Source organism: Siniperca chuatsi, linkage group LG22 (genome assembly GCF_020085105.1).
Source record: "Siniperca chuatsi isolate FFG_IHB_CAS linkage group LG22, ASM2008510v1, whole genome shotgun sequence".
In the NCBI taxonomy this organism is placed as follows: Eukaryota; Metazoa; Chordata; class Actinopteri; order Centrarchiformes; family Sinipercidae; genus Siniperca; species Siniperca chuatsi.
In genome coordinates, this window is record NC_058063.1 from 10,455,651 (window position 1) to 10,483,250 (window position 27,600).

General features: G+C 38.5%; 1 protein-coding gene across 17 annotated transcripts in view; it reads left to right on the forward strand.

Moving 5' to 3' along the window:
* Nucleotides 1-27,600, forward strand: part of kcnip4a (potassium voltage-gated channel interacting protein 4a) — a 146,101-nt gene that overhangs the window by 91,103 nt on the left and 27,398 nt on the right. Inside the window, exon 1 of one of the 17 annotated variants that reach the window (XM_044183625.1) lies at nt 5,694-5,889. The exons of 13 other annotated variants lie outside the window; for them this stretch is intronic. In XM_044183625.1, the coding sequence (XP_044039560.1) occupies nt 5,781-5,889 (109 nt within the window). In that variant the 5' untranslated portion in view covers nt 5,694-5,780. Of the gene's footprint in view, nt 1-5,693; nt 5,890-20,017; nt 20,635-27,600 lie in introns of those variants that run through there. 3 more of the 17 variants (XM_044183635.1, XM_044183624.1, XM_044183634.1) reach the window with 3 other exon arrangements.

The window sequence follows — 27,600 nt, forward strand, 5'->3', positions numbered from 1 at the left end:
GGATCCATAATACTGTTTGCAGACCAAGTAAGGATATTTCATATGATTGGTATTTATCAAGTGACAACATATTGATTATATTACGGCAAGTTAATAATTAAAGCTACAGTTTTTATTGGGCCAGTGGCACTATCAAAATGCAAAGTGAGTTGATATTTGTTATCAGGTTTGTGATGTGTAGATGTAAGATGATTCTGAAGGTACTAGTTAATTTACAGTCAGAAACACAAGATACAGAAACCATTTTTGGTTTAGTTGTATTCAAACTTAGTGTCATCTAATGCACACGTGGTAGACAGGTGCTTAGTAAAATTAATTCACATAATCCTCCAACACCTGAGACAATTCAGTCTACAATGATTGATTAAAACATCCCTAAAATGAGACAAATATATGTATAAATCTGTAAAATCCAAATTAAAATATTTTTTTTAAATATAAATGATGATACACAATGCAAAATAAGTATTTTTTATCAACAAAAAAAGTTCAAAAAGGGGTTAGTGGAGGCAGATGAGACAACAACCCATACAAGCTTCATATCCAAAGTGGGAATGTCTTCATAACCGTTTTGTTTTTCCTCATAACCTTGAAGAAAAATAAATCATACATCTATTAATGAAGACAAGAAGAACAGAATAAAGTAAGTAATATTATCCAAAAATCAAGTCATTTTTTTCAAGCAAACCTTTAAGTAAATAGTATGATGTTTCACAACATATGGCCAATATTTTAATGCCCTAATAATCAAAAAAAAAAGTAAAAATATTGGAAACAATCGATTCAGGTTTAGTTGTATTTACAGTATTTATTTCCTCTTTACTTTGCACTCGAGCTGTTTCGACTGATCAGCTTCTCCTGGGTTTCTTCCGCCAGGTTCAGAGCTTTGAGTTGTTGATTCCTGCTGTTTCCACTTGATGGCAGCAAAATCTAACCAACAAGCTTCTTGCAGTAAGAAGAGATGAAAGAAACAGTGGTTCCTTTTAATGGTCACTTTTGCACAATTGCTTTTAACAATTGCCAAAGCGGAAAGTCATTAGTTTTTGATGGTGCTGTAGAACGGGATGATGGGCTGCAATGCAATGCATGTCAATCCAACATTGAAAAGTTGCAAGAAAGTGTGATATGTATACATGTCAATCTGATGAATTATGATCATTTACTGAAGGAAGCAGGATAATAAATGTGGGACCTGTCAAGTTGTCATTTATCAAAATCAAGTGGTCAGAATGTAACCAGATACATTAAGTTTATCTTTGGAGATTCTTTCAGATTATTTGAAATACTTATTTAGCAAGATTTCACTCTTCATTGAGGACCTGTCTTGCATAGCAGAACCTTGAATGCCCTTTAATGTTGTTTTCTATTAAAGGGAAGGATGTTTGATTTGATTGCATGTACATTAGGTTATGTTCTCTTTCCAAGAAAATGTCTTGCACAGCAAATTTGACTGCAAACTCATTGTACTGCAATCCACTACTAGGAATTTAACAAGACCCAAATCACATTCATTTGCAATTAACTATATTATTTGAAGGTTACAGGCTACCGGGGCCTTCTTCCGTAATTTCTCTAAACAAATGAAAGACATTAATTTGTTTTAACTCCATGTTGCAGTGCTGCGCTTTGTCTGGAGATGGGAATTCAATTGTAACTTCATTTAAGTAAACATAAGGAAACCGATTCTTCCTTCTGTTGTGTTCATTTACGTTAAGAGAAGGTTTTAACTGCAGGCCCACCAATCACAGCTGTAATCACTTTGATTTAAATAGGCCTAAATATAGGGAGGAGAAGGAGGGCTGCTGAAATGGCTAATCCTGACCTAATTGTGAATACTTGTTGAGAAATTGCACACAACCAGAAATTTCAAGTTGATTTTATGCTTCATGCAGGTACTGTAGATACAGGAGATGGTCAGCATTGGTGATTTAGTCTCCATAGACAATTGAAAATCCTTTAAGAGTTTTGGTGCATCAGTAAGTTGAATATATTTAAGGTTAGGCTGGCAATACTCTCAATCTCTCAATATTTTCTTACTTACCCAGTTTGTCTATGGCTCTCAGCACCAATTTGTTCCTACCGAAGATGTAGATCTTTATAAATGGGTCACACGTGTATCTTTCATTTTTAAAGAAGGCTAAATAATTCCCTAAAACAGCTGGGCACTGTCATTTTTAGCAAATGTTACTCAAACAGGTGGAAAGACTGCATTTGTTAGGGACTATTTTCAGCTGCAGATTGATATAAATTGGTGCTGTCATATTTAGCATTACTAGTATATATGTTAATAGTATTTATGTGGGTTTGAGTAAAAAATGAAACTACAGTGCCCATGTTTATGGTATTGAAGGAACATGTCACCCAATTCAACAGTGTAGATCATTTCAATAGTTTTTGGACATCAATGGAGCTCTATGGCACAGAGGAATAAGAGAGATCAGGCTTTGGCTACACAGGCAGTACTTGTTAGTAAGCTAACTTCATTGTTCGTTTAATGGGATTTGCTCACAATGAGAAAAAAATGTCATGAAAGTTATCTAGGGACAATCAGCATAAGCAAACTTGCATCCAGTCTTGTTTTCAAATATCAACATGTAATAAACTCTTAGCTTAGAGTTTACATTGTTTGTGTATTATCATAATCATTAACATAATTATCAGAATTCCTAATGGGTATCAACGACTCACCAACTTATTTTAATTTTGGACTGATACACTGCTCATGCGATATTCTTATAACCCAGTTTGTCAGTTTGTAGGTACTGCAGATGTTCTCTGCCACCTATAGTAAAGTGCATGCTCCCAGCTTTAACCAACACAGCACAATGCTCCGCACTGGCAATTACCTTCATCACCAATCACACCCTGATTGATACAGCATACTGTGTGCTGATGACATGCACAGACCTTGATTATTTTCATTAACATTAGCCAAGGGCCTTGATTACACCCTATGCAAAAGTTGTAAAGTGATTGGAGAGCAGATGTTAGAAAGTTGAGTTTCTTTGAGATTAGGTCATGTTCTGAAATTAGTGTTGAATAGAAACACACCTCAGAAAAAGACAAAAAGTAAAAATCCCACACCTTTTCAAATTAAAACACCCCTGGAAGTTCTTTTTCTCTCTGTCTAGCTACATCGTGTGCTTGCTAGACTTCTATCACACCTTCTTTTCACCTCAACAACCCGTTCTCTAGGATTTTCCTACGCAATTGACTGTAGGACAATAGACAGCACACACTTACACAGTATCGGGGCTGGGGAGCTATATTTGGCTCTTGCTTAGCTGCCACAAATAAAGAAAAGTAACCGATAGTGGGCTAAATGAGCTGCCCGATAGCTTGCGCAGGGGTTGTTTCCATGGTAAATCTCTGTCCTAACAATTCCCTTTGAGCTGACGGGCTGTGAAGATGAATGTGGGATCAGTTCCATCCTTGAGAGGGTGTGCAAGGGACGTTATCTGTGGGGCAGCTTTTAATCAATCATTAACTAAATTGTCACTTTTTCTTGATCATCATGCAAAGAGTGTCTTGGAAGTGTCATCCTCCTGTGTTTTGTACTAGGCTGTGGTGGCTATTGCTCTGAATGAAAGAAAGCTTTTTCTTTTCTTTTTTTTTTTTGGCTCATTTTGAAAATTTGATAGAAGCCACAGGTTTCTTTCATTTGCTTTTGTCAGCCAGATGTCATAAGTTAATATGGCCCATTTTAAAGACACATCCAGGTCACACTGTAAAATTGTGGAAATGTCTGTTATAGTATCTATAGGATGGGATGCAGTGAAGGAAATAGGCATGAATTTTCTGGATTTGAAAGGTGGACTGAAGAATGTTTGATCATTTTATATATACCTTATCATGTTTAATACTGGATATTGAAAAATACAAAACAATTGCTAGTGCTATCTACTGAGAGAATCAGGAGATACCAGATTTTCAGAGGAATTATTTTCCTTCGTCTCCAGCAGCCACCTGCTGCTGACCGCAGGCACATTCCTGCTCGCAACCTCTGAGTCCTTTCTTCTCTGCAGTGTTGTCTTTCTGTCTGACCTCTCCCTTAAGGTTTCATACTTTATTTTAATCCGGGTGATGGTGAGGTCACACACACAGATTATTTCTCGAGCTGACATTTTACACTGATAAGTTCAGCTTCTTTGTTGAGTCTCAGCTCAGACACACCTGTTATTAGTTCCTTAACAGAGTAAATATTGAAAAGGTGGAATTTATTGGAAATCTTTTCACATCATTGGCTTAGAGGGAAATTGCAAGATGTTCTTTCTGTCCGTGAAATTACTACAGCAATTGTGCTGTGATTTCATTCAGACAAAATGTCCCGATAAGGTGTGTTTCCAGCCATCAACCTGTCTATTGTTGTCTTGGTACCATAGAGATATTATGGGTTATTATATCTTCACAGGTTGTTTGTTAAGTTTGTTAATCTTTTACCACTCTTACTTGTGAAGTATTTTGCAAGTACAGTATGTCTTAAAGTATAAATGTTTTGCATTATTATGGAAAACTGACAAGGTGGAGATGCAACTGTAGGTGTGTTAATTTATTTCTAATCCACATTTGCAGACATTTTATTTCTGTATAGTGTGAATTGTGAATAAATTGTATATTGTGTGAAATAAAAGGATCAAAATGACCATCCATTTGTTTTATGAAACATGGAATCCATCATGGCTAAAATGAAAACCATCTATAATTTACCACTGCTTAAACACATAATTCATACATGTTGTGACCTCTAATTAACACAGGTATTTTATACGCCCCTTTATGATTTTCTTCCAAGGATAAGTGACCTTTTTGCCTTGATCAAGAGTAAAGCTTAATGCTGTGGTTTATTATTGTCAGAGAAAATAAATCCATAGAGAAAAACATACAGAAAATATGTGTGCACAGTGGACAAAAAGCAGTAATTGTACACAAGATGATTAAATAGTTAGGACAATTTCAAGAAATAGACATTGATTTGGAAAAGTTTTGTCTATTTAACAAGACAAAGAGTCTACAGCCACGCTAGCTGCTCTGTGAGGCTTTGAGCTAAATGCTAACATCAGCATGCTAACATGCTCACAGTGGCAATGCTAACATGCCAATGTTAGCAGGTATAATACTTACATTGTCCACCATCATAGTTTAGTCTGTTAGCATGCTAACATTTGATAATTAGCACTAAACAAGTACAGCTAATGGGAATGTCATTAGTTTTGCAGGTATTTGGTCATAAATCAAAGTTGGACAAATAAAAATTTGGTTCCTGATGGGAACAGTTTCATGGCATCTAATAGTTAAGATATTTCCATCTGGACCAAAAATAACACAGCCTACAAAGTATTTTTGTTGGCTAATATAAATAAATGTGAGTGCATATAGAATTACAGCGTGTTGGTGAATAATGATTTTGCACCCTTTCCGTGGTGAACAAAAAAGCGACCATCCATTTGTGGTGGTTCACCACCATCAATCATTTGACTTTTTTTTAAGCATTCTGTCCATCATTTCTCTCTCGGGTTCACCCCATCCTCCTTGCCTCTTTTTTCCATTCTCTCCTCACGCCCCCTAGTCTTTATCCTTGCCACTCCATCCCCCCTCCACCCACTCCCCCGTCCTTGCTTTCTCTTCCACACACTTCTCCCCCTCCCTCCCTCTCTGACTTGTGCCGGTCTCTCATCAGACCCAGAGATGCAGGGCTGTTAAGTGGAGTTAAATGGCCTGCAGACAGTGCTGCATGCTGAGCTCTGCGTCCTTGGCCATGGGCAGGCTGTGACCCATCCGACATGTTGACTATGAACTTGGAGGGACTGGAAATGATTGCCGTGCTGGTGGTTGTGGTCCTCTTTGTTAAGGTGCTGGAGCAGTTTGGTTTGTTAGCAGACGGCTATGACGGTAAGGAAACGGCAAACTCCTTTCATGTTTGGAAGGCATGTTTTGTTTTTGTTTTTCATTTTTGGTAGCAATCAACCACTTGTTGCCCAAGTTTAAAACCATAGAGTGTAGTTTGTTGGGACTATATACTGACTGTGTCTGAAGCATCTGCAGTGGACGTTATCGTCTGTCGATTTCTGTGTTAAACATATGTTAAGACAAAGTGCCCCTCGAGGTGTCGGGATTCAGGGCTCCCATCTGTTGCTCTCATCTTTGTCCTCTCTGGTTAAAATATGTGATAGTGCACATCTTAAGCTGATTCACCTGCTAATTGGCTCAACAGTCATGATGACTCATGCAGGCTAAATGTTATAATCTGACATTATGCTCTTAATCCTTTTGTTTTTGACTTTTCACTGTATCTCAGTATCATTTCAATCTTTCACTTTTACATCCAATAGTCTTTGTAGCATCTTGACACTTTGCATTCACTTTGATGGTTAGTTTATTAAATTTGAATGAAATTAGATTGGATGTGAACGCTTGCATCATTTGTGGGTTGGCTAACTTGTTTATCTAAATGAGCGTGAGACAGTTGAGGGATGAATATAATTCTGCAGCAGCTGGAACCTTGGGAACCTGGATCTTAACCAGTGAGAGCAGGACAATGCCATGATGGCATTTGCTTTTCTGTTGTTACTCTGGAATGAAAAGGCCAAAATCAAAATGAGATTTGGTAATATGTTGCCCCTTTTAGAAATGAGTGCTTATGAGTTGGTTGTAAAGAAGAGTGAAGAAGACGTTTGTCTCGTTTTATTGAGAAAGTGGCACAAAGTTATGTCACTCTTAGCGAAGAGCAATGGTTGAACCTGTGCCCACAGGAGATTTGTCAAGGTGCCACACTGAATCTTTCCCTCTCAAAGTGTGAATCTAATATTGAGGAGTTGGGTCTCTGGCACTGAAGACCACCTGTTGTTTATATACTTTACTTACTGTACAGGCTGCCAAGCTGTTTGCCTTATGGCTGGGCTTTCACAGGTTAGAGGCAAATAAACGTCCAACTTCCAACCAGCCAGAGTAAAAGAAGTTAGTTTTAGTACTGCTTGACAATTTAAAATTGAAATATTTATGTTTAATGTTTACTCAATGTAAGAAGTTATGAGTCTTTTTCTTTGCTAACTGTAGTGATGTAATTTTGTTTTCTTGGTGTAAAATCCCAAACAATGTTTTTATATGAACGCCCACTCAAAACGGCAACAATCGCTTTCACACGTGGGATTGTGAAAATCTCACTGAAGCCCCTTTCCTCCATTTTGGTCCCTACTGTGTACTGAGATACGCAGTTTGTTGTTGTTGTTTGTAGTCGTGGTCGTCTTTTTTGCTTAAGTGCCTTAACTGTTTTTTCTGTCTTGTTAACAAGTACTGAACTAAATACTAGGGATGTGCACAATTCCACACATTTAAAAGCTGAAATAGATAAATTCTTGAATGAATGATATTTTAAAAGATTACAGATTTCAGCTTTGAAAAAAAGTCTTTTAGTTCAGTAGATACATGTGGAATGATTTACACTGCCAAAAATTTCAATCAAATGACTCAGGAGAAAAAAAAATCTTGATTAAATCCTTAAAGGAACTATAAGCGGCATTCACTGCAACTAAATGTCGCACTAGAGCACCAGCATCTCAGACCAAAACTCTACAGCCCACCAGACTCCATTGAGAAACACAGTAATTTTACATCGCAGATAAAACACACTTCATTCAAACTAGACAGAAACAAAATAAAATTCACCAAAACCGTCTTTGTTAGTCTTTCCTCTCTTCCAACAATCACCAACTCTGGTTTGGTCGAAATAAACCCTTAATTTACCGTGTTAGATGAGAAAAGAACCAGCCGTTACATCGCTCTTCTCACAGACGAACAGTTTCACACGGATGGACTCACAGGCACGTGCGGCTGGTGCAGCTGTATGAACAAAGCAGGGAGAAGCTCGGATAACAACAGAGGCAGAGGGAGTGTGACGTCATTCTCTGCTCAGGACGCCATTACTCCACTATATCTTTACATAGCAAATAGTTGTTTGCTGCTATATTAATGTCATGTGCTTACTTGAATTACCAATTCATTTTAAGCAGAAGTATTAGAACACTTTTAGAGAAGAGGAAATGGCTTAATCATTGTAATAAATTTGATAGTGTTTTTAAAAAGTTATCAGGAAAGTGATGCAGGAAGGCTTCCACATGGCTTCTAATTTTAAGTGAAATTTTGCAGGTTTAATACTGTAGTCTGTATAATAGGCTACAATACTGTATGTCTGTAGAAGCCTTTTCAAATGTACCCAGTTTTGGCCATGGAAATTGTATTTTGTATTTTTCTGCTTATAGTGAAATGTTGCCTACAGTACCCAGTATTCATTGTGAGCACTGCACTCTCAAACTGTAAGCATATAGAATAAACAATGACAGCTTTTTAGATTTTAAGTGTTTGGAGTTATTTTTTAGTGTTTATGTAGGATGAGTGCCTTTTCAGAGATCCAACAACTTTATATTAATGAAAATAGATATTTCCAAAAACCAATCCAACAAGCACAAAATACAATACAAGAAATGTGTGGGGCTGCTCATTACTCTGTGGCACTCTACTACTTGATGGCTTTTGGTTAAAAATAGACTTGGAACACAATTGGACGCAAATGGCTCTTTTTAGTCTCTGTGCCTCTCTTTAGTGGTGTGACAGTGGCGTGCCACCAGCGTGCGGGGACGTGACAGCTGACAGGAGCAGCCTTTGACATGGCAGTTTTTGCAAATTATTCCCCTGCTGAAGGTGTGGCTTTCATCAGCCAGGAAGGGATGTAACAAATGATTCCAGTTACAAATGGACAAAACCACAGCACCGTGCAGAGTGTCACTTATAATTTCAACTATTTGACTGCAAATTGTAGGGAGAGGAGAATGATTTCCTTACTTTTTTTTTTTCTTTTACTACACATACATGCCATATCTTAGAGGGCCAATTACTGCATCATCACCATTTGACCTTCAAATTGCACACCACATGGCATCATACTGAGTTAAAATACATTCTTTTTAAAAGTAGCCTATTATATTTGGCTCCAATTCTTCAAATGTTAATGTGTACTTTAGTCTACTTTCAGAGCAATGCTTGAAACTGTCAAACCCGGTGCACTCTCCATGCCACCAGTCTCACCTGTCACTCCACTGAGTCAAGCCATCTGGGCCCCATACTGTATGTTGTGTTTGTAGAGCTACAGTATATCTAGAAGACATTACTGTGACACATCAACCCATTGTTACAGGTTTCTTCCTATAAATCTTTGCTTAAGCGACTGGGCTGTGTTTATTAATCCAGCAATACATTCTTTATGCCTTTGACTCACTAAGTATGTGTTTTTCTCAAGCAGCGTGTGGTATGTTGGAGTGATATAAAGCTGATTCAACATGGCAAATGGTTTTCTATTATTAAGTAGAGAACAAATATATAAATGGATCCAGTTCAAGCTGCGCAGGAAGACATATGCAATGATTTGAACAAAGGCTTGAGCTGCGCATAGATTCAATGATACTCTTCCACATTCCTGTTTATCACAAAAAGCATGTTGTTTGAGTGCATAGAGGAACCTAATATTTTCTAATATATATATAGTTGAAAGAAATCACATGAAGGTTTTTTTTATGACATCCTGTTACTTTTATGGATAATGAAACAACATATTACAATAGTTTGGTGTGCCAGAGAACCTGTCAAAATAATAAAAGACCAAGCTGGGGGCCTTTCTTCCATCATAACACCAAAAAATTGTATATTTTACATTATCTGCACAAACAAAACCAGCATTACCAAAGTGTCGGAGTACATTAAAAGCTCATAAGTATATTAAAAGTGCTGTTCTTTGAGCTAAAGGGCTACTATTTAAATTAGGAATGCAGAAAAGAAAAAAATGAATGTTTTGGTTCTCAGTGGCAGTGCTGCTTATTTAACTATATGGATTTAAGATTGAACCTTGAATTTACGTACATGTGAGAGTTAGCAGATGTGCCAGCAGAGGGAACCAAAGCTTACACACCAGCTGGTTTCTGGTGTTGAAGTGGAGAGCTAATATGAACACAGCCAGGGTTTTTCCCCCTGTTTCTGACAGCTACTAAAAGCTAATGAATACACGGCAGGTCTTTGTAGATAAATCATTTAAATGTCCGAAATCCTGCAAATAGTTTTGGCCACTCTTTGACATTTACACATATTAGATCATTCACAAAGTGCTTTACTGATAGAAATCAGACAACATAATACTGTACACAGTAAAAATATATTGTATTGCTCAATAGAAAATCAGACAAGAAGTGCAAAAAATGTAAAAGAAACCAACAACTAACAAAATGTGTTAAAATCAAAGTGCAAAGCATAAAATGTAGTGACAACAAGACCTTAGTTTTGACAGGCATCTAAAAGCTGCTAAGGGCAAAAGCTGAAACTGGTCAACACAGTTAGAAATGTCCCCTCCTAATTGCTTGCTTTTAAAATATTTGTAAGCTGAGCCTGATTCATCTTTGTGATCTTGCTCACTACTTTGCTTTCAAAGGCCTTTTATTACACAGATGACATTAACTGCCACAGTACAAAAGGTTTGAGCTAATATGGTAACATTATACATTTTAGCAGTCATCCATATCTAGAATACAGTATAGAAACAGGAAGCCAGTGCTTGAATAGAGCAGGTTAAATAAACTTGTTGTTCTGTTATGAAATGGTGTGTTTGTTCATTCAGTTAGAAATCAAACCCATCTGTTTTCTTTTTTAATCTTTGTACTATAATTCCTATTCACGTTATCATTGCTAATGTGCTCTTTATTGCCTTATTTTTACATTCTAAACAAATTAGTTGGATATTATTCAGTGAAGGAGTATTAAAAACTCTGCCCTTTATTATAATTTTTGATAATAGCCTGGAGTCTCAGACAGGTATTACAGTCATAATGTTGTGCCTCATAGCGTTCCACTGAATTAAACACTGTTAGTGTTGTTTCCACAGGCATTAGCTTTTCTCCATCATCAATCACAGCAATGATAAGGGAGCTTCTAGTGGCTTTCAGTGATTTTCAGAATCCACATGTACGGTGCTGTAATGTGTTTCAGGCTCTCTCTCTGCAGGCAGACCTGTAAAAGGGCAGATTGTTTTCTGCCCTGACTGACAACACTGTTTTTGAGTTGGAGCTGTTGCTTAAAGTCACATTGTTGATTATGGAACCTATACAATCAGTGCTATTTGAGAGACATTGCTTTGCATTTAGTGAAGGTGATTTTCGAGGCCACTGAATAGATAAGCTAATGAATAAGCTCACAGACTTTATATCATGTATAAATAATGTATTGCGCATCTTTGAACACTTCAAACCAAAAGCGAGCTGGTTTAAACCTTCTGTTTCAGTATTTCAACAGCCATGACCTGTTTACATATGAACATTAGTAGAGTTAGTATTAAGCTTTCCTGATTCAATGAGCGTTTATTTCAGCGTGTCTTGGTTAACTGATTTCTCCTTGTTTCTGCGGGCTTAGAAATGCTCTCCAAACGTCCCATTTCTTGCAGCGTAAGCTCTTTTAATTGCAGTAAGGATTTCCGAGTTACAATTTTGTTTTACAACCCTTTGATTGGTCCAAATAGCACAAGCTGTTTGGCAATTTGACTGGAGAGAAGAGTTTTATTTTGAAAGCAAGACTTTAAATCTACTACCTTGTCTGCCCTCTAAAATCATAAAAACAAGTAGGGGTTTTTTTTGTACTATGTGAAACATATTATGAAGAATCCACTGTAAAAATGGTGTCCAGGTCTGCATCATATAGACATTATACTTACACCAAAGTACATTTATGTACTGGATGCTAGTCTGTTTCAGTTACAGTGAAGAAGTAAAGAGGAGTTGCTTACAGGGTTTGAGTCTGTTGGCGTACACAGCTGGATCCTCTGTGACAGCTTGGTGATGTGCTTTGCTCAAAGGCCCTTTAGAAAGAGTTGTCTTTTAGTGTGAGATATGTGACTGGAAACCTTTCTGTCACTGGTCAGCCAGTTCAACATCAAGGCATTGCTGAACAGGTCAATGACTCTTTAAGACTCTGTTAGAAATTGACATATGTATGTCATTTTAAACTGAATTATTATATTATTATTATTATTATTATTATTATTATTATTATTATTATTATTATTATTACTATTAACCAATTTTCCTAAAACGTTTTATAGGTTTAATTTGTGTGAAGCATTAAATACAGTAGAACAGTTTGTTTGTTTCCTCAAACTCAGTTCTCTGATTGTAGTTTGACAAGTTAAATGAGGGTCTTGGGAATTTGTTTTGGCTTTTTCTTCACATATTCACTTTGCTTCAGTTTCCGCATTTGTGCAAAATTCTCACCCATTGTTTTGCCACCTCCCAATATAACACTCTGCCTGATTGTGTGTCACACAAAAATATGGTGCTATTTATTGCTGCGAGGTTTGGTGTAACTGCCCCCACTCTAGCGAGTACATGCTATTAGACTATAGATGCTGTTTTTTCATGATGAATAATGTTTAGAGGGTTAATGTATTACCATCCCATACTATGTCATTGTCATTGTATACCAACTTGTATCATATGACACACCTTAGATGAAATATTGCATGTCTCTGTCTTGACAGTAACTTCAGGTACCTGCCACAGGGCTTAATACATTTAAATTTAACATACTGAAATGATATATCATTTTTTGTTTCTCTTTAGGGTAATTAAAACTTGTACTTTATTCCACAGCCTGCTCTGCTGCTAAGTGATATCTGATCCACTTCATAGGTCTATGAACAAAACAACTCCAATAAATAATTTTCTCATTTAATACTGTTATGGCAAGGGATGTCTCCACACAATTAACTAGGAATGAAGCAGTATTGCATAGCAGAATATTTAGTCGTAGGAGATTATTAACATCTAGACCAAAGGTTGCCTCAGGATTACCCCTTGCTTGGAATATTAAGCGAACAGGCCCGCTCAGTGAAGATTTTTTTTCATTATGTTCTTGATGAGTTTACTGTTCATCCAGACTTGAAGGGTGAAAGTAAATAGTTTTTACTTCTTTCCTAATTGTGAATCAGGATACAATAAAGTGAAATGTTTGCCCCACAGCATGTAATAGTGTACACCTTATATTGCAGGGCAGAGCAACATGGCCATCCCAGGGGAGTCCTCGTTCTCCCTACCTGTTTGATACAGGTCCAATATTCATGATTCATGAACACTCATGATTTTGCTTTGCTTCGATCCATCAAATCAGGGTCTCTTTGGTTAGCGAACTCAGCAGCACTATGAATGTTACAGGGAGTCATTTGATTCAGCGCTTAATAGAGTCTTAACATGATCTGTGTTTTCAATAAGCCTGGAAATTGGACATGGCATATGCATTGACAGTGTCTTGACTTAATCCCTAACTGTACACTTAATATCATTCTACTGCTACTCATCACTTTGCCACAGCTCTCATGTTGACCAAGCAGAAGCACTCCCGCTCTCGCATACAGCTTCAACATCTGTATACCCAAACTCATGATATCCTCTCAGCGTCTGTTTATTGCTGATGAACTATGCTCGTCGTATTTCATCCTCTGGACAGTGGCTCCAGTTGTCCTGTACTCTGTCTGCCATTTTGTTTGCCCCTTGTCTTCTCTCTTTTTACAGTTCCAGCTAATGCATATCCTCTGTTGACCTTTGCACTTGAAGTTCAGTTTGGTTGCCGCTTTGCAGGTGAAGGGTAGCGCACCGTAAATCAGATGACAGGCTGGCTGCTCTTTGCCTCTACATGTTGTCCACAGTGAGCTGTCAGATAGCCGTGCCTGAGCTAATATGCCTAAGACACAGCAGGTCGATGTTTATCAGCTCCAGCACACTGCCCTGAGCTTTGTGGTACTGTCCGTTTGCAGACAATGCCATTGACTTTTCCCTTTTTACACTAGAAGTAATCATCTGGAATGAATTGGGATGTTGATAAAAATCTAGTGGTCCTGCTGTAGAGAGAAGGCTGGCGTGCCTTGTGAAAATGAATGGCATTTACTAAGGGAGGTTAACATTTCTTAAGAGAAGCTATACTGGGCTTTACACGAGACACCGTACAAAACAAAGCATTTGAAGTAAAGATTTTAACATCATACAAAGCAGCTTTATCATTCATCTCCAGGCTGTTGTCTAAGCTTTACTTTAATAACAGCGTGTTTGAATTATCGTTTGGTTTTAGACTATGAAAACCAGATCATATTTGGCATTTTTGATTTTGATTGAAAGATTAATCATATCAGTTGCTGATTAATTTTCTGTGGATCGACCAAACGATCAACTTTCATTGATTAAGTGTTTCAGCTCAAATGCGATGCTTGCGCATTTGGTGTGAAAGCCTAGTTAAGGGGTTAAAATAATTTTAAGTGTACATCTTGAATCGGCCCATTGCTTTTGAAATTTGGGCCTTTCACAGGACACATTCTTAACGGGTGAACACGACTGTATAATACTGATGCAGGTGGGGAAATGATCGGCACAGAGAGGGCAAGCTCACGTGTTTACTACCCATCCAACCTTGAATTATGAGACATCACCACTGCATCGGCAAATACACATTTATATATAATCTTAGATAACATTCAATGAACTGAATGACCCCCTGAATGTTCCCATATGAAGCTGAAACAGTTGAGTCATACTTGTCGATACCTTCGATCATTTGAGTTCTGTATATATAGAGGTTGAAAGGTTGAAAATTGCAAATTCCCGAAAATGCATGTTTGCACACACTCCTGGCAGAGTGAGCCTGCGTTATCCAGAGTCCACAAAGTAAGTCCTCAATATCAGAGTCACCCCATGGCATTCCATGGTTGATTGCACATGCTGCTTCACTGAGGGTTGCCCCGGTTCACAGCTTATAATTGCCTTACCCTTCACAAGTGCCGCTTCAGTAAATATGACAGCCTCATTTTAATGTGCCACAGGAAACACAACCCAAACCCTAATGCCGCTTTGCATGCCTGAGCAAATCGCTGCAGGTGTCGCCTAATTATATCACCCGCTTGTACCCTAAGCTGATCTGTAAACAGCTGAACAATCTCATCTTCGCCTCTTTACCCGTCCATCCTTCGGCGCCGCTTTGATTGATGACGGTTACATCGAAGCCAGCTCCCCTCTTCCTGATACCGTACTTTCACAGAGGCTTACTTTGTGCCTCAAGGAAGATAACACTAGTCCAATACTTTAGATTTACATTGGTCATGTGGGTTGTTTGGTTAACGCCATTTGTTGCTGTGTGAAAAAAAACCTAATAAAAATCCAGAGGTTGTTACATTCTTAGGAAAAGACTCATTTAAATTCCTCCTGTACCTGTGGTGTTCAATTTTGTTTTATCACAATTTACAGTTCAACACTGTTTACCTAATAGTCTAAGCAGTTTGGAAGAAAAGTATTAAAGTGTCCTAATCATTACCTACAGTGTAGATAGACATTTTAGGCTTGTTTGCATATAATAGATGGATTTTCAGTTAGTTTTTTTCCTTTCTATATATAATATATTTAACATAACCACTGCTGGTGAGACTGATTCATTTATCTCTACTTTTGGCCATGTCCTCTGTGTCCACTTTGCCCAGACAAGAAGTGATAAGATCCTCCCCTTGTGAATACCAAGGATAGAAAGTGGCGAGACAGATAGCAGCGATGAAAATACGTAATTTTTCCAAGATCAATGACTATCATTCTACAGAGGCAGATAAACAAAGGCTGCAGGTTTGTCACTCAGACTTATCCTGCTCATTACACAGATAAGGAATTGGGACTACAGAGATGGTGACATGCCAGACCTCAGTGCAGCTTGACATTTAAGACTCAGATCAGTTGGAGATGCTGCTTGTCAGAGGTTACGTAGGATGGACGAGGTCATTGTGAAACCCCTCACTGAAGACATGATAGCATGTAGTGATTTGGGTGGTGCAAGCTGTTATCAAGTGATTTATGATTTGTTTTGTAGCCATCAAAAGTTCCAAAAAGTAATTCTTATCCATTAATTGGTTCATTTTTAAAATTATCAACATATTCATCTGAAATTAGGCCGCAATGTGGAAAATACTAACCTTTTAGAAGACCAATTTTACCAATTTATCTTTCTGAAAGGCATGTATCTGTTTATACTGTATAAACAGACATCGAGAAATATAGTTATCATAACAAATCATCTTTCCAATCTCATGATAGCAGTAATTTTGTCCGTACTGTCACTTTTCAGATTTTAGCTTCAACCCCAGTGTTATTCAGGTTATTTATCTGGTCTGGCACATTTGACTGAGATATTACAGGATTTCTTTGTATTTTCTTGCCATTTTCTCTTTATTTACTGTACATTCAGGTACATTACCATTAGCTATAGCTATTAGTTGTCTTCTAGGAAGGGAACCTTTTTGTGGCTTGGGACAGGGGACAAAGTTCTTTGTTTGCAATGTAATGTTAAATGTAAGAAGTTATGCCTGACAAAGTTTAACCACTATAAAGGTATTTTTGGTCCATTTAAATCCATGTGGCTGGGCACTTGTCCATGACACAAAAAATAACAGCCAAATAACTATTTTTTGACTTTGATTTTTTGTCTCCCTGACGAGAGGACCTCATTTAGTGTCAGCTGTGGTGAACAGTGTGTCCTTCAGTAGAAAACAAATTTTGGATGCAATTTGTAGAGCCATAAAATCCAGGTGTAAATCAGTTAAATAACTGTAAATCATATCTTTAAATGGTTTATAGTACTTTTAATCACATATTCAGCATGAAGTAACGACACTGTAGTGCTCTCAGTGGCAGACATCATTGAGTCATCAGTGTTATAAATAGCCCTCCATACAACCTCATTCAAGGGCCCTTTTTTCCTCAAATCTTTGTTTCGCATCATAGCAATGCCAACACTCTACAGCTTCTATTTCATTTTGTAATTTTAATCTTCCAAAACAAAATTGCCTTGTCAGGTCCATAAACGCTGAATTTTTAGGTTCTCCATCTGTCAGACCTGCCATGCTGTAACAGTGTTAGAGTGGTGATTGTCCAGAATTTATGTGACATTAATGGAGCAAGATTTTGGGTGTAATATTTACCTGTCAGCAGCGTTGATGAAATCATGGCTCCCCTAATAGTTGGACGGATTGCTCTGTGGAACAAAAACCCCACCCCACTTCTTTTTTCTCGTATGTCTCATCCTCTCACCTCCACCCTTATTCTTTCAATAATTTATTGGTTGGCTATAATACCTCTATGCTGGTGAAAGATTATCATTGGTCAATCATTCCTACATGTTTTATTAACCATCAGTCTACCAGGGACTGCTTGGAGAGCCAAGCCATGGCAGAGTAAGGCCTGTGGCAACACATCCCCCTGGCTTTGGGAAACTGAGGCCTCTGCTGGCCACTGTGCATGCGGCTTGAATGGCTGTGTGATGCAGCTTCATTGAAGTAGTGCCAGTGCCCACATGTTGGCAACGCTGCTGTGAGCTGGATGTTGCAGCCTGGGAGTCACTGAAGCATCCAACAGGTCAGCTTACACTCAATACACTACACTGTACATGACAGCTGGGTAATGCTTTGAACCTAACCAGCAATTCTTCTATAGTGCTACAATAACATTTGAAAATTGGTTTTATTCTATTTAGCATTTTGGCACTTTTGGTGCTTTTTGAGATGTACTAAACAGAGTGCAGAGTTGAAAAGATCCTCACCAAATTCAAAATGAATTTGATTATGATTATTTGTTTTCTAGCCGAGTTAAACCTGCAATAACTGATTTTTTTTTTTTTTTTTTTTGGCAAGCCTGGGGCAGCGGAAACAAGCTGTAAACTCAATGCTGTCATATTATCATCTTCAAAGTTAATATTGTGAACATGTTAGCAAACAGCTGCTTATTTACAAATCAAGCAGACACAGAGCAAAATTAGCATTCATTTGGAGTTGTATTTCTGGCCCCTTGATGAATTAAGTCCAATATTTACTCTCCTGTGAGTCTCATTTTGGTCCCTACCAACTCTGGAGAAAAATATTTGGCTCTTTAGCAGCTAAATGCTCCACTATGTTCACAAGCTAGTCGCTAACTTTATTAACTTCGTGTTCAGTGAGTTTTTAGAGCTTTTTTTTCACTGAAAACAGCTGCTTGTTGCATCAGGAAAACGACACCGATGAGAGCTGTGAGACTGAACCAAAAGAGTTGCAGGCTGGAAAACCAAAACACTGATCTGAAAGGTGCTAAAAACACTCTGCATAGCTGAGGAGAACTGCAAAGTCGGGTGATAATTCTTTCTGGGCTTGTCACTACAAGCGACAACTTTTACATTACACATAGTCATTTGATCAATCAAGAAAAATATTGATTATAACAGCTTTTAATGTTTAATCAAAAATGCTTTGTTATCCCCTCATCTGCAGTTTGGACAATCTGGCAATTTTCTAGTGATATAATCTGGAAATAATGTTTTCCTGGTTGATATCAATTAGACAAAGAGAATCTGTAGGCTAATGTGGATCGATATCAATGGAAGGTCTATTCAGTCAGTCTTTACTGGAACAAGCAAATAAACAAGCTAATTTCCCAAACAGGAAGCATACGTCACTACATTGCTGTCTAAAAATGCACTTTTTTCTCTAATCTTATTTTAAGAACAACACACAAACTCAAACTGTTCTTGGTCATTCTACCACAAATCCATGCAGTCTTATTGTCAATGTGTATTTTTCATCTTCTGTGGATGAGACTCACATAACAATGACTCCTCACATGGCCAGGGGCCACCCAGATTAAGTAGGATGTGTCTGCTGAATATTATTTTCTTTTTCAAACGGCATCATGCTAAATCATTCACAAAGATTTTTTTAAAAGCAGAATTCTGTCCCTCATTTCCCATTCTGTGTTGTTTTTCCATCACTGGAATAAGCTGCTTCTTATTGAACATTTATCATAGAGTATTTAAGTAAGTGGTGAGTAACTGTTTCTTTCATGGCGCTTAAATAATACACTGCCGTGATGATCGGAATTAAGAGGGCTCATCAGTTGCATTGTACATCAATGATATATGGCAGACATCATTGGAATAAAAGCAGAAAACCCATTTCTGTGGCTCGTGTGTGTGTTTTCGTGTAATATTGAGTGCAGTAATGGATGGATTAAATGATATTTTTTGTAAATGAAATTCAGTTGTTTCAGACACTGTTTTCTGTAGATATGTAAAAAAATAATTAAAACTGGTGCTGGATAATAATGACTGTGACAATCTACACAGGAACAGTAGATGGTGGTGTCTTCACTCATTTGCTGTAAACACTGACTACATTAATCAACCTCAGTCTCTCGCACGCACTCACACTCACACTTTGTTCTCTTCGTCAGTCCACAACATCTCAGTGGAATCAGACTCTTCTTGAAAACAAGCGGTTGCATTTAATGAAGCGGTGTGGATCACTACAGTTTTTCCCCCTCACTTTCTATACTCTTCCATCGGTGTGTGTGAAGACTACTGAGACATATTGACTCCCCCCTGCTCCCCCCTTCCCCTCACCCATCAAAACCCTACTATACTCAGCTTTAGAGGCCTGGAGAAGGCAGAATTAGAAGTCACATAGGTGGACATTTTTAGGAATTTTCACTTTTGTTGCCATTATAGTACGTATTCTTTTAGTTTTTTCCCATTCTGGTTTTAGTGTTTTGTGTGTGGAAGCACTGGGGTTTTCTCATAGCTTAAACCCTTTACATTTTAAAAATTATCACACGAGTAAGCTTTCCAAAAGCCTCTTTTTAACAGTAGTTTGAAGCATGACAGATTTATTTTGTCTGTTTGATTAAAGTAAAGATGGCTGTCCTTCCTGCTTTTCTGAGTGGAATTATTTTCCCCTCTTTTTTTCTTATCATCTTGTAGGCTGGAAATAGTGTCATTTTCATGATTTAATGATATAGCTATACAATAATAATGTGAACATGTATAGCTCATGAGAGGTTGTGCATCCTCCACTGTTGCTCCACACCTCCCCTCTGCTGCTGTCTCATCCCCCCTCCCTCCTCGCTCCCTCACTCATATCCACTCCCTCTCATCTTCCCTGCCTTTACTTTGCAGCGAGGCAGTCAGTGCGCCTGAAAGAGCGAGAGAGAGCCACAAACTGTCAGAGAAGAGCAGAGTTTGCGCTCCCTGATTTTCCACTGCTTTCCCTCGTCTCCACATTTGCGAGGAGAGGAAAGAAAAAAGAAGGAAGCATTGAGATCAGCACGTGTGTTTTCAGTTTTTTTAAATTCTCTGTGACCCCTCGAGTTCAGAGAGATCCTTAATGACTTCAGGCTACTCACAAACCTGAGGCCAATATTTCTTGCTCTTAACTTCCTCCCATCTTAACCATACCCATACTGGATTTAGGGAGTGAGCGGGCAGTAGGCGGGTGCCAGGAGGCGCCCGGCCCGTGCGTGTGGGCCGGTGTAGCGCTGGAGTGGGTGCAGGGGAACTGGACTGCAGGGCCGAGTGGGAGCGCTGGTCCTGGCGACGGTCCCGAGGGCGAGGAGGCCGGCTCAGGCTCCGGGTTCGGGTCGGGGTATGGTGGCGCAGAGTGGGCCGAGGGTGGAGCAATGCTGAGCGCGATCTGGGAGACAGAGGGGCTGCAGACGGTGGGCATCGTGGTGCTGGTGTTCGCTTCGATCAAGCTGCTACACCTCCTGGGGCTCATCAGCTTCTCAGAGGGTAAGACACTGATGGAGACTGAGGGAGGAAAAGACAGAAATGAGGAGAAAGATGACAAAGAAATAGAGAAATCACAGCTGAAATAGAATATTGCTTGCTGATAGATATGCAATGTGTTGTGAAAATTGCTAATGCATTTTCAATCAGTCATTTCCCCTCAATTTCCAGCTCCTGTTCCCTTGACGCATTAGGGTTACTCTTTGATTGCTAGAACTCCTTTGAAACACACTTTAAGTTTCTAAAACAGCAATTTGAAAAGCTGACGAGTTAATTGAGGTCCCCAAACCAAAGCAGGAAAGACTCAGTAACTCAGAAAAAAACAAGTGGACTGAATTATCTTATGAGTGGAAGTTATGAAAACAGAAAATGTGACAGAAATATGTGTGAGCTTGTGATGTGACTGGAGGGAGGAAGATCTTGAGCAGGGAAAATGTGTCAGTTCAGAAAGATCGAACAGCTTGAGAGGCAAGTTCTGATTGAATTTGAAGCTGAGTCTTTTTCCTCAGTTTTTGTGTACGTAGATTATAAATGTGTGTACAGTCATGTTTATTAGCTCAAAATACACTTCATGTAAATGCTTCTCATTGTGCACTTCAGGCAAATTCATCATGCTCTACTAAGTAAGGGCGCAGTAAGGCTCACTAAGCACAGAGTGTGTCAGGCCTAAATAAACTGTTTAGTTTGGACCTACTGCAGGCATCTCATTAAATAAAGTAGAGCAGCATAGTAAGCAGTTTGAGCTCAAAACCAGCCCATCCATCAGACTACTGTTTAGTAAGTAAGTAAACACGCCTTATTTTCTAATTAGGATAATCAGTCAGAAGTCTGCAGTGCTGTATGCATATTCAGGGAGATGATAAGAAAAGTGATAACGTGTAATAGTGGGTAGCTGGAACAAGCTGACCTGACCTGAGAGAAGTGTTTAGATGGATCACAGAGGTGTTAGCGTACTGGCTGTGGTTGTGTTATTTCAAAGGCACATGGGAGCAGTGTTTTCATTGGGGGGAACTGTGAAGCTCAGCGCAACAGTTTACATGCTTCACAGCGGCGAGTTGAAACTTGCCTCCCTCCCGGCTCTGCATTAACAAATTCTGCCAGCATGACATTGATTATTTTCCATGCTGAGATGATACAGACGTCAAACCAGTGTGTCGAGCGCTGTTTGTCTGTTGTTGTGATCTGTATTCTGCGCAGGTGTCTCCGACTGTAATTACTTACAGAATGTCTGCTATCTGAGCCTGTGGTACCTGACAAGCATTCAATACAGGTATTGATGATGTTGTGCATGTGTCTGATGTCGTGTTCAGGAGAAGAAGGGAGGCATAGAATAGCAAAAGAGTTTGAAAATAAAATTGAAAATCTTTTGACAATTTGAGAAATAGTCTTGAAAATGAGAGATCACAGATCTTTTCAAACATATTAACACTAACAATCACATCTTTTGTGTGTTTGTGTGTGTGGGGGGGGTGGCACTTTACAAGTAAACCCCATGCATAGGCAGATAGATCATATGGACACTAGGGCTGCAAAAAACTTTCTCGACTTTACTTTCTCGATTATTCAATTAGTAAAAATGCATATTTTTAGTTCCCAGAGCTCAAGTTCACATAAATAACTTGTTTTATCCAACCAACAAAACTCAAAGATAGTAATTTTACTATCATATATGACAAAGCAAAGCATCAAATTCTCACATTGAAGAGGCTGGAACCTTTGGCATTTTTGTAGTTGATTAATCGTTTCAGCTTTAATGCAAACTTCACTAGAGCTGCATCTCTTTCTGATTAATCGATTCACCTTTTAGTCTATAAAATATAAGAAAATAGTGAAAACTGTCCATCACAATTTCCCAGAGTCCAAGGTGACATCTTCAGGATACTTGTTTTGCTCAACCAACAATTCAAAAGCCCAAACCATTCATTTTACAGTAATAAAAAAAGAAATGAATAGAAAACCAGCAATTTGTGGCATTTCAGAAGGTCTGACCAGCAACTGATTGTCATTTTTTCTGGATAAGACTTAAACAGATAATTCTCTTCCCATCTGTAGTTTCCGAACAGTTTCAGCACTTAACTCCACATGGAGGGATCGGTGCTGAGATCAGAATTCAGGACCTACTTGCTGTGAAGTGGCAGTCTTAACCACTGAGCCTACTGCACTGCTTCCTTTTTATATAAACCCAACAGTCAAAAGAATTATCTTTTTGTTTACATTTTTGTAACACAAATCCCCTTTTGCAGCTGTCACCTTTTGCAGTAACTGAAAATGTTTTTCATCTTTTTTATTTTTATAAAACCTCTAGGGAGGTGTTTCACTGAGCGTGCATGCTCTGCTTAACATTCATACAGTCAGACATGTTCACAGCTGGGAGCTGCCCAGTACGATCACATCCCCCCTACTGCCAGCCACCTGAGCAGCTCCACTGAGGCATCTGGGGGATTAAGGTCTTGCTTTAAAAGCCTCTGTGTGGTAAATACTAAGGGAGTTTCTCAGCTGGGCTGCAGATTTGAACTGGCAACTTCCCAATTTCTAGGAGAGAATGCGAGCTGAGAGCGTGTTCTGGATGTATTGTACACTGTCCCGCTCTTTACTGTAGCGTCAGCTGGCAGCAAAGTGAAACTGAAAGCTTTGTTAAGCCCAAGTCATAGCAGACCACACATTGCAAGCGGTGGGGTGGGGGGTCACGTCTGACCCGATTGTAAGGACTTCAAACCTGAAAAAAATAGTTTCTTAACAGCCTCTCTTTCTGCCACTGACATGCTTCCACGTTGGAGAAATATAACAACATTGCATCAGCCCTTGCACAATCACCAGAGTATTGTACTGTGAATACGAGCAGCGTATGAGCAGCCACTTTCAGTTTAATTATGAATGTAGCTGGACTGGTTTGTGGATGTATTCCTGCTAACTATCCCAAGGCTAGCATTAGAATTTCACTGCAGCTGTCTAAGTGTAGGCTTAACTTGGCTAGTAAAATTATAAAACAAGCCCTCTATTGCTTTTGTAGAAATTTGGACTCTCTGTAGTAATTTATCTTCACATTTCTGAGCCTGATTTGCTTGGATGCATTGCGGCATAACAAGAAACTAATTTCACTTTTTGTTTCTCTCATACACACACACACACACACACACACACATACTCTGATCCTTTTCACACATATGTACATTTCTAGTCACACAATAATACAGCGCAGAGCCATTAGAGCAAAGTGCTGAGCAAAGCCTCATAGGGTACAGACTAATCAGTGTGTCACACAATGATAAATAATTGTCTGGTTCAGCCCCATGCAGCAGCACCCCCCAACCCCAACCCCCTCAATCACACACACACACACACACACACACACTTTCACAAGTACAGCATTACCCGAGCAGAGATGGAATGCTGTGTCAATTTAGACCCGCCGTTTGCTATTATCGGGCGGGAGCACAGCGAGTGTCTTAGTGCTGATATCCATCTTACGAAGTTCTCGTGTTCTCTGTGTCCTTGATGGGATTTATGGCCTGGCAGCAGAGAGGTGTCGGCATTGACCTGCGCCAGTTTTGCTGCCGATCATCTGTTTTCACTTACAGTAATGCACAGGTCACGGCTGCGGTGGGCCAACAGGTTGGTGCATGAGGGTCTGAGTTGTATAGTATAGTATATGCAGAGAAAACTACAGTTTAACCAAACCTAATACATCATAGCTCTGGAGAATATAATCAAAAGTCTATATCACAATAAATTATCACATTTACTTTGACAACAGTTTATATAATGATTGGTTGGCTAAACTTCTGATTAGATGCCAGGGGTTGTTGTAGCTATTGTTAGTTTAATTATATGGGATTGTAGGATTGGGTAATATGACAATATAAACCATGACATGTTTGTTTACCGCAATATCTATACCTTATCTATATATCTATATCTGGTAGTATCAGACCATTGTAGTCAGTGTTGCAAAGCAATGAGCAAGACCATTTTATGACGATGTTAGATTTTTCTATGATTTTTGCATCAAAGTGATTTTTCAGGTATTTAATTTACTTGATTAACCCAAAAACAAACATTCCTGTTATTTTTATGAAGTGATTTTTTTTGACAATGTCATCAGATATATTGATATTGTGAATGTGATATCAAATTATAAAACATATTGCCCAAGTCCTTTATGGGATTTGGTTCATTTTCCTACCTCAATACATACTTTCAACCTTTTCAGCCTCACAGACCGCTAGCATGACTGTAGACTCTTAGTCTTGTTTAATCAAGGCTAAAGCCGTTGCACTAGTTACAATGACACATTTTATATATATTTGTAGAGTTTTCAGTTAGTCATTTCAGGCTTCATCTTGTTGTTCAGTATCAGATGCAGGAAATGTCACTGGAGGAATGTGGGAAGAAATGCTGTTAAGTTTGTAAAGTGGCAAAACTTTGAGTTTGTAGGCTGAGATTTTTAAACTTCAAACAAGCCTGTTGAATTTTTATGATACAAAATTATGAATGACCTTTCTGCTGTTGTTTGGTGGCATTCAGCTGTGATCTAGCAGTTCCGACGTGCCTGTCATTGATAATCACATCATGTGGGTATAATGCTGGCTCTACAGTAGGAGAATCACAGTTATGAGTCCAAGGCTAATGGTGTTAGTCATGGTGGTCTTTACGTCTTCATTTCCTGTACAGTTATTTATGGTGTTGTTTAAAGTAGGCCACCAGTGAGCGATGTTTGTTCTTCATTTCGTTAAGTGCAGAAGTGTGTACATTTCCAGTACTCAAACACTGGTTTATGGGCGTGGTATAAACTGTGCTGCATCTTTATGGGATTGTATTCTTTGTTGAGTCACACATCCATCATCGAAGTTGAGTCAGCAGAAGTGTTTAGCATCTTTTCCATTATTTCACATGATGATGATTTAAGGTCCGTCCAATTAATTTAATTGTCGATGACCACTGGGGAAATAAATCTTTTACTCAAGCAGGCAGGTAGGATTTAAAAAAAATTAAAAAGGAAACAGTGACTCAGTAAGAGGTATAAAGTGTGAGAAATTTTGCGAGCAGCTCCCCTGCAAGCTGTAATTGTTCATCCACTTGCCAATCCATTTAAAGGACAACAATCAACTGGCCCAATTACCCTTTGGCTATTTTCCATGATGCCTATTTAGAGCAGTGACATGATTGACTTAACCTTTGCTTGAGCGTCCTAAGTTATGGGTCCCTCTGGTGTCTTTAGAGGGAAGAAGGGCACGAGGGCGGAGGAGATTACTGAAAGTAAGAGGACTCTCTGTCTGTCAATTAGAGTCAGGAAAGAAAGGACAAGTATCACTCAAGCAATCAATGTTGATGAAAACATCACAGTTAATAAATTCTGATAGGAGGATGACAGATGTGTCTGAGCTGAGGATCTTATATAGATGATTGCTGTGCTTAAAGGCTCCCCGTGGAAGAGGGAGCTGGAGGCAGACTGTATTCTTAAACGGGTCTTTAATTAAATTGACCTCTGTACCACAGCAGTGCAGGGATGCAGCATAATGTACAGTGTCTCTAAAGCAACAGCTTGTGATATCCTCTGATGTTATTAAACGTGAATATGTATACTGTATGCCGTTGTGATGTGAACCACAGCGCTTTTTGGACTATGCAGCTTGTGAGGGTCTTATTAATGGAAAATGTTGCATAGTGTAAGCTTACGTGTTGTTATAAAATGGGAAAGAAAAACACTTTCATAAACCTTCAACTATCTCTAGAGCTTTGAAGCTGCACGTGTGGTATTTATTTTTCAATCAAGGTCATACAACCAGTATGCTCATTCAGCACATGACTTTAATTAGCCCACAAAATGAATAATCATGTTGCCACATGAATCCAACAACAATATTTTCCATAATTAAGCCAAGGACATAGGTTTCCATGCATAATGCAGTAGATGCTTGCCAACAGTATAACTAACTGCGAATTTTGGGCATTTTTCCCAGCTGGATTGACTATACCACACTTTTTAGTCCCTTCTGTTTTCAATAGATTAAAAAGAAAGTTTCTTTTGTGAAGTCTGCACACTGTCTTCCTGGTTCAGAGTGATCTGCTTTGTTTCTGAATCTACCCAAACTACAAGAATGTATTCATTCCTTCTACTAATTGAGGATAACATTTCTGATGAAAGTAAAGTGGTGGAAATAGCCTGGTCTGCATGCAAACTTCATCAGTTGGGTGTACTAATGTAAAGAGAACTGGGACACTGGGATGGAAAGTGCTGACTTGAATCTATAGTGAACCTATCTCATTACCAGTGACTTCTATATATATCGAAACCATTAACTGCACAGAGTGAAGTTTAAATTTGCACCGAGTCTAATAAAATACATACGTCATCAGCTGTGAAGCCACACAAAATATAAAAATACTTTTCTACATACTCAAAGAAGATCTACATTGTAAACATGAAATGGATGCACAAAAGATACACAGAAAAAACATCATAAACACATCTCACTTTAATTGTTTTAGTGAAATTGGCTGGTGTTGCAGACCATAAATCATTCTATCACAAAACTGGCTGCACCTTTTCATTACAGTAAAAGCCTCATTGTTGTAGAAATAAGTAAAATAGTAGTAGTAAGTAAGTTAAAAGGTAATCAAACCTCCATTCCAATTTTGTTTCACTTTTGGTGATTTTCATGGGGAGTTTTTCCACAGTTTCAAATCGCAACAGATGCCGTATTGCCCAAATTTGGATATTTTGTTTGTCTTTTGGCTGAGTATATAGAGAAAATTAGATTTTAGTCCAAAAGGTTGTTTTGAAATCACATGTTGTTTATGTAAAATATAAACAGTGAATATCTTGTCAGAATAAAATCCATAAATCCATTCATGCCCTTTCCTGGGTGACTCGTAGTATCAGTGTGAGTTTCCTGTCAGCGATTCGAATACAGATGACTCACTTGGAACTGAGTCATAAAGACTCTCTCCTCTTTGAGGTTTTTTTTT